We start from the raw sequence: 14,376 nt of genomic DNA on the forward strand, positions 1-14,376 counted from the left end.
AAAAGAAGCACATTAATGTGCTAGTTACTACGCAGAATGAAATCAACGGCCCTTTTAAAAATGGTGAAGGCTCGACCTGCCTTACACTGCCTCTCACTTGTTGCCCTTGTTTTTTTGGGATTGGTTAGGTTTAGGCATGTGGAATTAGGATTAGTTAGGGCTGGGGTAAGATAATCAGGGTAAACCAATCAGAGGTAGAGTAGGTCAGGTAATAGTGGGGAGGTCTGATGACATCATTCTGCATAATAATTAGCCATGTGCTTTCTTTTTGGGAGAGTGTGTAGTGTATTTTTCAGGCTTTTGGGACTTCACAATTTTGAGCAGTTGGTTCAATGGCATGGCAGCCTGACACTGCCACCCTGAAGCCATTTTGCTAGAAAGGCTGAAAATAGAATAATAACACATGCAATACACTTGTTTCAACATAGTACTGACACATTCATTCTGTAAAATTGCTATGGGTACTGACTTACCTGGCACTGGTTCCATGGCTGAGCAGGTTAATGTTCCCGTTGAGGTCGTAGCTGTAGCGCCACTGAGGCCGCTCATTAACCGAGGCACTTTGCAGCTGGCTGTCTGCATCGTACTCATAAGTGTAGCGTGTCACATTGTTGTCAACGCCAACCCTGATGTCACAGGTGGTTGTGCGCCCTGCTGAGTCATACTGGATGGTCATCCAGTAGGCGATGGATTTTAGGATCTCATACTGAACCTCTACCACCTGGCCGTAGGAGTTGAATACTTTGGTGTGTTTCATAAGATGGGTGGTGATCACCTAGACAGCCGCAGTTAAGATGTGTTAGCCAAATGTATGTAAGCTGAGGTGCTTCATGCAGCATTACATCTTGTTTAAAAGCAGTGTTAAAATGTTTTTTGGCCAACATACAAATACTACATTAACATATTGTATTATCACCTTAGAAAGGCATTATGATGTTAGCAAACAGTTGCCAATTTCCATACCCAGCAGACATGGAGTGAGTAATAATCATAATGTTTTGAGGCACTTGACAAAGGTAAGTTCATTATTCACTCTCCTTTTCTCTGTATTGGTCTCCATCAACTCCTGAGGGAAATATTTGGTTCTTTAGCTGCTAATTGCTCCACTTTTCTGACCAGCTGGTTAGCTAACTTTATCTGTCAGCAGTTTAGTGCTGGTTAGCTCAGGTTTAGTGGGTTTATCAGCCTTGGGGATGTTGATGAGAGCTGTGAGAGTGAACCACAACATTAAAGTTGCGTGCCATAAAACTAAAACAATGAGCCGAGAGATGCTCAATCGCTTTATAAAGCTGAGGGGAACTGCAGAGTCGGAGTGGGTTTCTTACTATGAATGACTGCTTTTACATCACATATTGAGCCATTGTCAAAGCGAAACTATTGATTAGTGCAGCTTCAAGACAACATAAAGAACACAACTTGATGCAAAACTTAAAAAAATGTAACACCATTTATGTGTGTTATACTTTAGTTGACAGTATTGTGCCTACCTGGTTGAGGTCATAAAAGATGACGCTAAACTTCCCAAACTGCTCGACCCGTCCTGACACGTCCACATAACGGTACAGATCAATGGGGAGAGGGGTCTCGTTGATGACTGCCTGCATACTTGTCACCCTGAAGTTGTTGTAGCTGTAGTCAAACCTTGCGTTGACCAAACCCTCTTCGCTAAAGCGGAAGATTTGCCGACTTGTCAGGGGACCTACACAGAGGAACCAGGAATGTGAGTAACTCCCTGATATTTAAGTTTCACAGACAAGCATTAACATGTACATGAACTATAACACACACCACACTTGCATTTGCACACACGGCCCTCACAGTTGGCCATCACACCACCCGTACAAGCCTGCCTAATTAATTCAAATCAAGGACTAATTCAACATCATTAACACAGACACACGCAGTGCAATCCATTCAATCTTAACTATCCCCACACCTCTATGGCATTTCCAGTGGTGACCTTTAATATGGAGAGATAATGAAATCTAAAGACAATAGCCATGATGGGCCAATGTGCTCCTTAATGTCAGAACATCAACTTTAACAACACCATTCATCACCTCTGCTTCTAGCTACTACAGCTCATCCTCCATTTGGAAAAAGGCCTGCTAATGAAACACCATTATGGTGCTATTTGAGATGACTCTGATTGCAGTTAAAATGACTAAGTGTCTAGCTTTGGAGACTGTAGAGAGCTGGATCAGCATTACATTTTCTATTTTTATTTTCTGTGGAATGTTGATTCTAAACCTACGCTAATGGGGAAATGGCAGAGGCACTGAGAGTGAGGTGGAGGCTTTTCTACAGCCCTGGGGAACTTGCAGTCTGTTCGTCTCGCTTCTCTAGCTGTCACTTCCCCGAGCTGTCATCTTTCCTTCTCCTTTTCTGTTCCTTTTCTCCCTCGCCTACCTCTCTATATCCCTGTCTCTACTTTTTTTCTTTCTGGTCCCTTACTCTTCCTTGTCTCCTCTCAAGGGACAATTACCACTATCTCTCCTCTCTCCAAAGCTCCGTTTGTTCTGCTGAAATGAGATCAGTTAAAGGAAGGTGAGAGTCTATTCACAGTGAGGGCAAAGCGATAAACACACACACACATACACACACAGCTGTGCTGCACAGATTAGTGACACCTGATCATGGTGAGCCAATCACAAAGCCATGTTAAGTGAACCAGCGGCAGAGATGAGAGCGCTCCCAACGACCCTGGAAAGACTCTGTAACTTGGGGGAATTGGTGAACTGTATTAACAATGAAGGTTCCTCCGAACATATCTGCTGCCACAGCTAAAGGGGCCCATTGATGGCAATGCCATTACTGGGTAATACCGCAATTTATGAAGTGCAATGTCTTTCGAGCCAATTTTTTAAATCAGAAGTGAAACAATCGTCAGGTTATTAGGGTTATAATTGATGGCCTCTGGTGAGATTTCGTGATTTTTTGCCCCGTGCACACGTGTGAGTGCAAACATGAGCGATGTTCACATGCAGGCAACGCACATGCAGTATATCCACACTCAGCCCACCACATACTAGCTTCATATTCATACATTTGCTTGTTTACTTTGATCAGGCAGCCTTTTTGCGGAGGTGGGGAAGAGATAGCGCAGCTCGGAGCCCAGGGGGTGGTCTCGTATTTACAGCTGTGGTAGACCACAGTCTCTTCACTCGAACAGGCTCGGCCCTATTCAGACTTCTAACTGTGGCTGTGTCAGTTTCAGATGAAATAGCACCACTGCTGACTCAAAGCCAGACAACTGAGTTTGATACCTCCCAACAAATCTGGCTTGAGAGGCGCGATCGTCTCATCACAGTACAGATGCTCTGAGTTGCGCTCTTATGACAGTTTTATGCTCAGAAAATCCTTCTAAATTATCCATTTAAAGATGACTCATTGCACATTGTAAATATTTTAAATTTGTGGCCGTCGGCCCCTTTGGCGTGTGTGTGCAGAGAGAGCATGTGTATACCTACCTGTCTGTCTGTAGCGTATGGAGCTTATGAAGCCATTATGGGTGAGATGAATGGTCTTGACAGTGCCAGAGGCCTCGTCATAAGTGAAGGTCACCAGGGTGGAGTCATAAACCACCTCCGAGAGCCGTGCTGCTGGGGTATACCTTGAAAAAAAAAAAGAGTAAAATAAAAAAGGGAACAATTTTTATATGAGATGATACATTACTGAATTATGTCGTAAGTGTAGAAAAAAAGCATTATTTATTTTTTTCAAAAATGTAAAGTTAAATATTTGAACTTCAAAATAAGTAAGCATGCTATACACCTTAATGAATAATACAAAAATCCCTTGGGACTATTAAGGAACAAGTTGCATCATCCTTCAACATTTCATCAAAATCAAACCGGCTGCTGTGGCAGTTATGGCCTTTCAAATCTCGAAAATGGGGCCGTTCATTATACTGTCCCCATCGAGCCAATGAGTATTAAAAATGTTAAATGCCAGAACCCTGCCCGAAACAGTCCTCCAACTTTCATCAAGATCCGATCGGTGGTGTCTGACATAGTGTGATGATAAAAAATGTGACCTTTAATCAGTCTCCCCATTAGTCCAATCAGAGTCATTTGTAAGGACAGCTGGGTGTGTGGCACGTTTTGTGTCAGCTCGACTTTAATAGGGCTTTTAAATTTCTGAAATTAGCCTTTAATTATAGCACCTTCATCAAGCCAATCAGTGCTGTGTTTTTTATATGGCTGACTATAGTGCCAAGATGCATAATGCCTCAAAGTTTCATCAAAATCAAACCGGCTCCCCCACACTGCGCTGCCTCCTCAAATTAACCGATAAAACCAGCAGCCAGTGACGTTTTTGTAGTCTGTGTCGCACCTGTAGATGACACTGCGTCCTGTTCCCAAGTACTGAGTCCTCAGCAGCCTCCCATCCAGGGTGTAGTCCTGCATGAAGGAGGACTGGCTGTCAGGAGGAGTGTATATGTTCCTGTAGTAGCCAACGGACAGGAGCGACTGCAGGGTGTGTTTCACCATGCTGGGCATCGTCACGGCAACCAGACGGTCCGTTTGGTCGTACTCAAAGACGTAGCGCCGCTGGCTATGCAGGAGCAGCATAATGGACTGCAAGAACACAGACGTATACACAGCTGAGTTATAATATTGTAGCTTTGATGGTGTGATGAGCCTTTTCTATCTGTCTGGTACAGTTTTTTTGTTTTGTTTTTTTATTTCAATGTCATTTGGTGAAAATGTCTGCACTTCTGCACAACCTTGGATTTACCTTAAGGACCATTCATTTTTCAGGTAGTCTCTGAAGGCCATTAAATTCTAAAACTGAACAAAAAGGGGAAAAATCACTATAACTGGGTTTTCAGCTATTTTGTTTATTGTTTAACTTTTCAGGCGAGCTTTCAAAATCTGTGCCTGCAGTCCTGTAGATATTTGAACAGTTTGAACAACAGTAAAACAATGTTGTATAAAATTACTTTTCTGTTTAACTGTGAGGTATAATATTAAAGTATTAATAATAAATGTAGGTATTATTAATTTCAAGATGGTTCTGTAATATAAGCTCATTTATTCTCTAATTTTGTCTTCGACCAAAAGCTGGCATAAAATAGATTTCAGCCTGAGTATCATTTCATTAAATATTTCAATTAATTTCAAGAACGGAAATTATAGCTTCTGGTAGCTTTCAGTGTTGTCAGATACTTGAAGGAACATACCACTTTGCATGTTTTATTCCCTTTTCTAAAAAAATTACACATTATACCTAACCATTTTTCAGGGCATGGTGAGTGTTTTCTGTAAAACCCACTTTCAGGAAACTACTGGTATCTTTTCCTTTAACCACTCAAATCAAGTTAGAGAGCCTTGAAACTTGCTTGAGTTATGTAATTCATCACAATGAACATCTTGTCTGCTTTTACAGCTCTCAAAGCTATGGTTCTGTTGTGTAGTCATGCAGCTATAAGTGCAGATGGCTTTGAAAAACGTCTGCACAATAACTGAACTCTTGACATAATCGGCAGTCTGCAAATGATTTCCATAGGTTAGAAAAATGAACAGAACTCAATGGCTACCTTGAAGGGAGGAAAATAAACATTAAAAGATGGTTGATAGTATAGCGCTGTAAAAAATGGAATTTGTTACTTTCATTTCACACAACACAACAGAAGGATTTTTTTTGTACTTTAAGTGTTAGTTTTGGTTTCAGCTGCAATAACCTTGAAGCAGAGAGCAAAGGAAGAGCAGATGTGTATGATTTCTGCAAAGAGCAAATACAAAAAAACCTACAGGGGTGAAGCCATCAAACAAATCTCAGCATGAAACAGTCAGAAACTGTCGATCACACCACTGCTGTGAACATGTGTTGTATACGTGCAGCTCTTACTTTGTCTGCGTATGTGTAGCTCCAAATCTTGCCGTTGACCCAGGCTCTTGACACCACCCTGTCGTTCTCGTACTCCAGCCGTTCAGACCAGTCTCCACGGTGAATGGCAGACAGCAGTCCTCCACCAGAGTAGCTGATGTTTACTTCGGTATATTTGCTACTGGGGGACCAGACCACAGGCCGCCCCAGTGAGTCGTACTGGATGTGGAGGGTAAACTTCCTGTGGTCATCGTAGATTTTCCCTACTCTGGTGCTCTGATCAAAGTCTATAGACAGCAGGTTCCTGTTGTGCGCCTGAAAAGAAAATCAGTAAAATGTCACTAAGAGGGAGAACAAAATGTAACTTTCTCATTTTACTGCTTTATAATCATCATCAATTCTAAAAAAGACCACAGACATGCAAATATAAATAAGTGGCATGCCCGAGACAAGCAGAGATTTCATTAGTTTAGATAAATTAATTGTGACATTTAGAACAAACTGGACCTGCATAATAACAATAAATTGCCTTGTGAACAAGTGAAGAACTGAGGCCTGGGGACTGCTAATTAATTAGTACGCATCAGATAAAATGTCCTTATGAAATATTCTGTTTGTGTGGTGTACTTTCTGTGCCAGGGAAAAAAAGAAGAGGAGTTGTAGTCGGCGTGTGATTTGTGGAAAGTACAGCTAACGGGTTCCGAGTCACTTGACCTATCAGCTTGCTCTCAGTGACGTCATTAATCACTCAAAACATCTAACATGTTGTGTAACAACAAGCTGCGGCACGGTGTGAGCTTGGCACAAAACAAACGTAACATCCACTGAATCAATTGCACTTAGAAGTGACATTTCTTTGTAATTTCTGATGGGAGTGAGTAAAGGTCAGATTGCACAACTTGTGGTTAACTCAGCGCAGTTCTAAGACGTGTGATGTCATTTGACTGTTTCGCACAGGTTTCCATGATATTTGGCTGCTGTTGAGATGTTCACTGGTTATCACAGCATATTAATGCACACAGTCATTATGTATTGATGAATTCAGAGGACTGGATTTTCTCTACTGTCAGAGTTAGAAGAATAATTTGGTGATTTAGTGTTTTACCCTGAGCCTGCGTTCATAAGTGCTGTAGTTAGTCTTGCTTTGCTCCTTCCTCTGCCTCCACTCTATTAGGCTGGGAGCGTGGTCTCCAGGCAGGCTGATGTTGCAGCGGCTGGCTGTGGGACTGACTCCTCCCCCGACGCCTCCGGGGAGGAGGGGCTCCGTGATGAGTGACAGCTCCATCCCACTTGCCAGCGTCACAAGGAACGACCCATCAGCGCTGACTCTGTATGAACTCTGAGCATGGTCTGGGGGTCGATCAACATATGTCACAGGCACACAAACAAGGCAAGGGCAAAAAAACCACACAAGTACACAAGGACGCGAATGTGCAGCAACAGAAAAAAAGAAAACGTGTGAAAGACATGAGCCGCTGTCTCTGAAAAAACGGTCTTGAGAAAAATCAATGAGAGCGATACGGCAGCACACTACATGAATGCAATGAATACAAGTCTGGCTTTTTGTATGCATGCTTTGTTTGAATTAATTACCAAAATTTGAGTGGTTTTAAGAATTTTCCCTGCAACATTAGTGCTGTGCTCTATCTGCTATTGTATCTTTAGAAAAATGTAAGCTATTCAAGAGAGCAGGAGAAAGAGAAGTAGACAGATAGATAGTGAGAGAGATAGCATAAACAGAGAAAGAGACAAAGAAAGAATGAGAGAAAAGGGGGAGTGAAGGAGGGCTGCTTGGCCTTGACAAATTTTCACACATTTGCAAAAGGTTCTCAGAAACGCTACTTTCATTTCTATAGTGCTCTGAGTATGATTTAATACAGAATTTACACATGCCAGTATCACTTGGTCTCATGCCTTTACCATTTCTAAAATACAATTAATGAAAAAAATGGCAAAAATAACCATAAAACTATATTTTAACCATAAATTTTAATGCGGCTAATAAACTGGATACTAACTTCCAGTCCCTGCACTACTATAAAACCTCTCTCTGTACATATGGTTATTGTTGGCTCAGAGGCAGGAAGAGACAGTGAGTTTGTTGGTGGTGGAAGTAAAGGGGGGCAGTCCAAAATAGCAGGTCATTCCAAGTCTTTCCTGGCAACTCTGTCATACTGTAGCGCTGCACACATGCCTGCGTGCGTGCAACTGTATTTGCGTGTGTTGGAGAAGCTTTTCTCTCCCTGCAGTCCTGTCATTGTGACAACTGCTAGAAAGCAATTAAAGGGATGACATGAGAGGAAACTGCTCCCATGAGCAGCTTCTCCACTCCACTCTCATTTTCTCCTCTTCTCATCTCTGCCCTCTCTTCCATTTTTTTCCTGTGGTCGTTAAGGCGTTTCACAAGTCAGTCGAATCTGCCTCTTTTTTTTGTAAATACAAAAATAAAATGTTTTTTTTTTTTTGCCCATTAGTGTGTTTATGTAAAGAGGTCACACGAGATCTATATGTGAATTATTTATAGAAAGGAATAAATCCTTTTTTCAAAGCTGTGAATTTCACACGCACGCATCCAGTGCAGCTGATGAAGAAGGAAAATAAAAAACGCAGGTCACTGTGTCTGACCTGACCAGAACAATAGCTATGTTACTGCAGTTTGCCAGTCATAAATTTTTAAACATCACTATGCCCTTAGCCGTCCTTATATATCTGTGTATGTTGTCTACAGTTTAATCCCCCCCACATGAGTCATAAACGGCTTTTTGATAGGTTTGTGGTTAACTAGACGGAGGTGATGCATTGTAGTAAAGCTATAATCTTTACTTTGTGTCAACCAGTGAATACACAGGGACATTTGTGCCACCATATTTGGTTCTGTGTAAACTCATTTCGTCTTCCAACAGATTACCAACATTCCTACTGACTTATAAGGAGAAAAAATGAAACATGTGGCCACAAGCTGTGATGATGTACCTTGTCTGAATGTGTAGATCGTGTCACTAGCAGACAGGTTGGTGCTGGTGACAAAGTTCTCACGGTTGGATGCCTCCACCTCGACCCGAGACCAGCGTTCGAGGTTGCCATGGAAGCCGCTCACCTCACCTGTGGGGAGTGTGATGTTGGTCACGCGGCCCTCGCTGTTGTACCTTGGAGAATAAACACAAAGACAATGATATACATCACAAACACACAGATAGCTGTCGCACTTGGACAAATAAACATTGCTGTACGCACACAAGAGTGTGTAAACACATAGATGCATACTTTCCTCCAGTCATACACAAATACTGGCACAAAGTAAGTGTCAGCTATGATTTATATGTGTAATTATCCAGCTGTAGGATTTGAGACAGAGATTCGGTCGGCAGTGGTGAATAATTCAGACGGATGTGTTGTTGTGTGTGCACTACATGTGATACCAAACGTGTGTGATCAAAGTGTTGCAGAGACGTCCTTCAGCTAATCAGCCACTTAAGCAAAGTCGAAACTGAAAAAAAGAAGTCTCTTCAGCTTTCTACAGTGATGGAAAACCACAAGATGGCACTCACATTTCACACCACAAACATAAGCTGTCTCACATTAACACACATGCACATACATGCATCCAAGGTCCAGACATGCATTCAGTGACAAGCAACCATGAATAAAAGAAAAAGAGAAAAGGAGAAAGACAGAGAAAAAAAAGAGAACACAATGAACAGAGAGAAAAAAAAAGAAACTTACTCATAAACAGTGGTCCAACTGTTCTCATCACTCTTGGTTGCTAGGAGACCTGTGTTGCCATGGTAAGTGATGTGGGCGATGTCATGGCCTTGGGCTGACACCTTCCTGAGTGTTCCACTGTTGCTAAGAGACAGCCAGTACACCTGTCCGCCAGGTAGTGCAAGCCAAAGAGGCACTCCGTGAGCATCCCTCCTCACCTGCAGCCCGTGGCCATCGCGACTCGTCAGTCCTGACAGCTGGCCGTCCGTGCCATAAGAGAAGTTGTACAGGTAGTGACCGGTGATCAGGTGTTTGGTGTACATGTGGGAGCCATTCTGTTGTGGAGAAGAAGAGAGAGACAGCTGTCAGATTTGGGTGGCACCTGCTGTTTGTAAATCCATAAGTTTGAGTGTCAAGTCAAGTTTATTTATATAACACATTTTGAACAACTGGAGTCAACCAAAGTGCACGCTGTACAAGTTAAGGTGAACAGCACAACAATAGCAAGTAAATCAAAAACAAGAGATCATCTTGCAATGGGATCACTCCAGCCATAATAAAGCAAAATAACTAATCCCTAACTCAAAATGAATGTGGGCCAGGGGTGTAAAATGGGGTGGCCAGTGGTCCCTTCCTTACTGTTAGCCCCCTTTCTCAGATCACACCCATCTTTGGGAGGCCAATGGCCACTTTCCGACTTCCTACCCAACTACTTTAGGCCCTCTTACTACACCCATCTTACCACATCCAACTTGGGTTGTGTTTATCGTGTTCAAGAGAAGAGTCCATATAAATATCACCTGCTTGTGGTATTCACGATCTTGTAAGTAAACATTTTCGAAGAGCTCTGAGTTTATGACCTTGTGTACATAACTTCCTATGTTGTAAAAATGGGCTCATGGATTTCATTTTAATGCAGCATTGATCATGTCCACACACCTGTCAAGTTTTGTGACCTTATCTTACATAGTTGTGATGCTTTCCTGTTGACAAAATCTGCTACAGACAGACATATGAAATAACTGTCCAAACACTCAAAACGGCTTCTGTGTTATTTTATAACACATATATTTTGCCATGATTATACACACACACACACACACACACACACAGACTCACGAAGTGAAAACGGTCCCCCTTAACAACAAGCTTTGATCATGAAACACTTCATAACAATTATTCTGAGGACAGACTTGGGGTAGGGGCAGAGAAGTTCTGAAATGTTTCGGGGTACCAGCCCAGGTATTATTTTAAAAACCACATAAAAGACCCCTGAACCTTGAAGTGTAAAGTCCTTTCCAAGTTCTCAGTACTGCTAGCTATAGTTTCAAACTAGAACTACAAAAGTACAAATGTTCAAACTACAAAAGTGATTTACGAAACTATGTTGCACCATCACAACACAATGCATATCTTATCAAGTAAAGACTTCAAAAGCATTTAGGAAATCATTACAGCATCACAAGATGTAGCATAAATTAAAAAAAAACCCAACAATTTTTGTGGGGCAAAAATACATACAACTAAACGCTAATCTTTTGTTTTTTTAAAAATCTTATTTATACATACATATATCGAGAAATCCATTTTTTCAGTCAGTTTTCTTAGTATAGATCAGATTGAGAGAGAAATATCTGATGATGCTAACCTAGCTGATGTAGATAGCTCATTCTATGTAATGTAATTTGAGGTACTGTATGTTATAATAATTTTTGCAAATTGTAATTTAAAATAATTCCTGGTCTCCGCTATGTTTACCATGCTCCAAATTACAAGTCATGTTAGCCAACTAACATTAACAGTTAGCATTACACGAGGCAGTTACTCACTCTATATTCAGAAAGAACTAACTTTTAAGTCAGAACAAGCTTTTTTTAATTGAATTATATATAATCTTAATAAACACTTGAGCTATGCTTGGCCATATTTGAACTTGGGAACAGAAAAAATAAAACAACTCAATAAAATTCATGAATAGTGTTCATATAGAGTTATAATAGAGTTGATACAAAAGTCTTACCCTTACTCTGATCTGTACTGAGATATAGCACTCAAGTACTTATACATTTTTACATGCAAATACACAAAGCTTAAGCATTGTGTACCTGGCTGAAGAGATAGAGCTCCTGGTCCAGTGGGGAGCTGATCTCCACCAGTCCGACTGGGCTGGGCTGAGGCTGGTTGGGGCTTACAGCTCTGATCCGTATGTTGCCCAGATCAGCAATATACAGGGTGCCGTTAGGGGCCACGGCTAGAGAGGAGGGGGCTTTGAGACGGGCATCACGGGCATAACCTCCATCTCCTGATAAGAGAAACAAAAATACATAATTTAGATGAGTACAAACTCTTTATCGACAAAATAGCACTAGCAAAGGCACCCGCAGCTATGAACACACTGAGCAGTACAATTTATTTTTTAAAAAAGGGAGAAGTCACAACTGGCACACACAAGCTCTGCAAAATATGAAGATCCCATGGGGCCGCTTAAGCGTTTATCAGTTTGGCTCAGGACTTGGACTTGTTGGGATGCCGTAGCTTCCCAATGGAGTTGATATGACCACCTTGATAGTGACCTCAGCCTTATCAGACGCTGGTAGTGGGTGACTGAATGCATTCAGATGTCTTTGGTAGCACAGTTGGATAACAGCCGGGTGAGGCCCTTTAGATGCTGTCAGCAGTAGGCCTAGGGCCTCTGATGGGTCTATGCAGGCAGCAGGGTGGCAGTTTATCTCTTGACAGCACGCACATTGTGTGTGTGTGTGTGTGTGTGTGTGTGTGTGTGTGTGTGTGTGTGTGTGTTTGTGAGCGTGTGTTCATGTCTGTTTGCATGTGCGGCTGTGTGCTCACATATGCGCGCATGTTCAAAGACACTGTGTGACTGTCTTCGGTGAAGGGATGGAAACGGAAAGCCTCTGAAGAGAGTAATCATCTGTTAACAGCAAGACATGATTGAAAATATGCAAAGTACAACCCAAGAAATAGGGATGGTTACAACCCATTGGCTTGTGGCATGGGAGAGACACTTCCCTCCATTTTGAATAGAAAAGAGACTTATTTTTATGAGCAGAATTAAATGATAAAATCACATCCTCTGACACTTACAATGAAAGTGCGGCCTAACTGTCAAAAGAACATAGGCTTATTTGTTTGGTCCTTTCCTTCTTTTCCTTTATTACGTTTCAGGTGCCCCTTCCATGATACACCAACCAGTTACAAACCTTCAGCGGCTAGGCGAGGGCTTTTTCTTTCACCAGCTGTAATTTGAATGGATTTGAAAGGTTTCTCTCAAGCTGGTTCCTACTGAAATTTAGCTGGAGGTTTTGAGAAGAAGAAGCCTCCCCATGAATACAAATCCACCCACCCACCCACACACACACACACACACACACACACACACTTTCCCTGTATACCTAATATTCACAAAGTCAAATTACATCCACTTACTTTCACACTGTGACATAACATAACAGATATATCTGTATATTGTCATCATTTACACAAACAACATTATCATAATTTTTTCTTATTTTTCAAGGAGAACCAAAACAGCCCTTCTCAGATATTAAAACTCCATCTGAAATAAATAATTGAGACACATTCAGGTAGAGTGGAAAACATGGAGGAGACAATAAATAGAGAAAAAGTTCCTCTCGGGCTCTGCTGATGAAACTATTGGCCAGCAGGGACACACAGCAAGCGAGATGTAATCAGTTGATATCAAGACACACTGACTATTTCAATTCATTTAAGTTATGTCAAAGCTTTTCTTGTTTTGTTTCCCTCCCTCCATGCCTGAACCAGGCCAAGTATGACATTATCTGATAAGAGTTTTAAGTGCAGTTACCAGTTGTTTATAGTACTGTAATCCTATTAGACATAATCTAATACTCTCACATAGCGCATGTGTGTGTGTGTGTGTGTGTATGTGTGAGATGACCTACCAGAGAAGCAATCACAGTTGGGGTCTATCTTACAGTCACAGTCTGTGGGTGCTCCAGAGATAACAGATATTTCCCCATTGGTTGACACCTGTGGAAAACAAACAAACAAAAAAAAACAAAAAAAACAAAAACACGTCACACATTGTGGGTGATTGTTGTTCAAGAGAAGACAATGTTCATGTTCATAACAGCTTTTGTTATGTTTAATTTCTCTGACAAACAAGATAACGATTGGCGTTTCATTAAAAAAAAAAAAAACCTGAGCTGGAAATACAGACTGATGGAGAGGAAAATGACAACAACGTTTGTCTGCTGGCACTTTAACCAAAGATGATGTCTCAGATGCCTTTTTTAATTTAAGGAAAAACAAAAGAGTTTATGTGTCTTCGGTGTTTGAGGAGGTTCCCTCTTTGGCCTAAATGGGGTTTTGTTGACAGATTGATGAATCTTTGCAACTTGAAATCCAGCTCTCTGAACAAATTAAACTGGTTGTCCTGGTGGAGAGAGCTATAAATGAGGCTGAAAACTGCTTCACCAACAGTTTGATTTTGATGGGGTGATGCTTCTTAACTGGTCCAAGGAGAGCATGCAAAATGATTTGCTTTCTCATGGAGAGTTAGATAAGAATACCACTCTCAGGTCTGTGAAGTACCTCCGAAGCTCAGTAATTAACACATTATATCTTGTTTTTTTAATACCCACAAAAAGAAACACAACATAACAACAACATGTAACTTGTTAATTAGAGAACTTTAAAAGCGCTGGTAGGCAGACCCAGACTGTGTCTATCGTTTTTCCAGCCTACTTTGGATGAAACCACGCCCACTTACGCATGGTTAAGTCTGGCTGCCAGACATCAAAGCCCAATGATTGGCTGTCAGCTGGGCGCACTGTGAAACGG

General features: G+C 41.5%; 1 protein-coding gene across 1 annotated transcript in view; it reads right to left on the reverse strand.

Annotated features, from left to right (window-relative positions):
• Positions 1–14,376, reverse strand: part of tenm1 (teneurin transmembrane protein 1) — a 219,912-nt gene that overhangs the window by 7,994 nt on the left and 197,542 nt on the right. The window contains 10 exon segments of the mRNA XM_042493760.1: positions 474–775; positions 1,488–1,699; positions 3,471–3,613; positions 4,336–4,580; positions 5,854–6,147; positions 6,938–7,182; positions 8,806–8,978; positions 9,556–9,869; positions 11,640–11,836; positions 13,476–13,563. Of these exon segments, the coding sequence (XP_042349694.1) occupies positions 474–775; positions 1,488–1,699; positions 3,471–3,613; positions 4,336–4,580; positions 5,854–6,147; positions 6,938–7,182; positions 8,806–8,978; positions 9,556–9,869; positions 11,640–11,836; positions 13,476–13,563 (2,213 nt within the window).

The sequence above is a fragment of the Plectropomus leopardus genome, chromosome 9 (genome assembly GCF_008729295.1).
Source record: "Plectropomus leopardus isolate mb chromosome 9, YSFRI_Pleo_2.0, whole genome shotgun sequence".
Lineage (NCBI taxonomy): Eukaryota > Metazoa > Chordata > Actinopteri > Perciformes > Serranidae > Plectropomus > Plectropomus leopardus.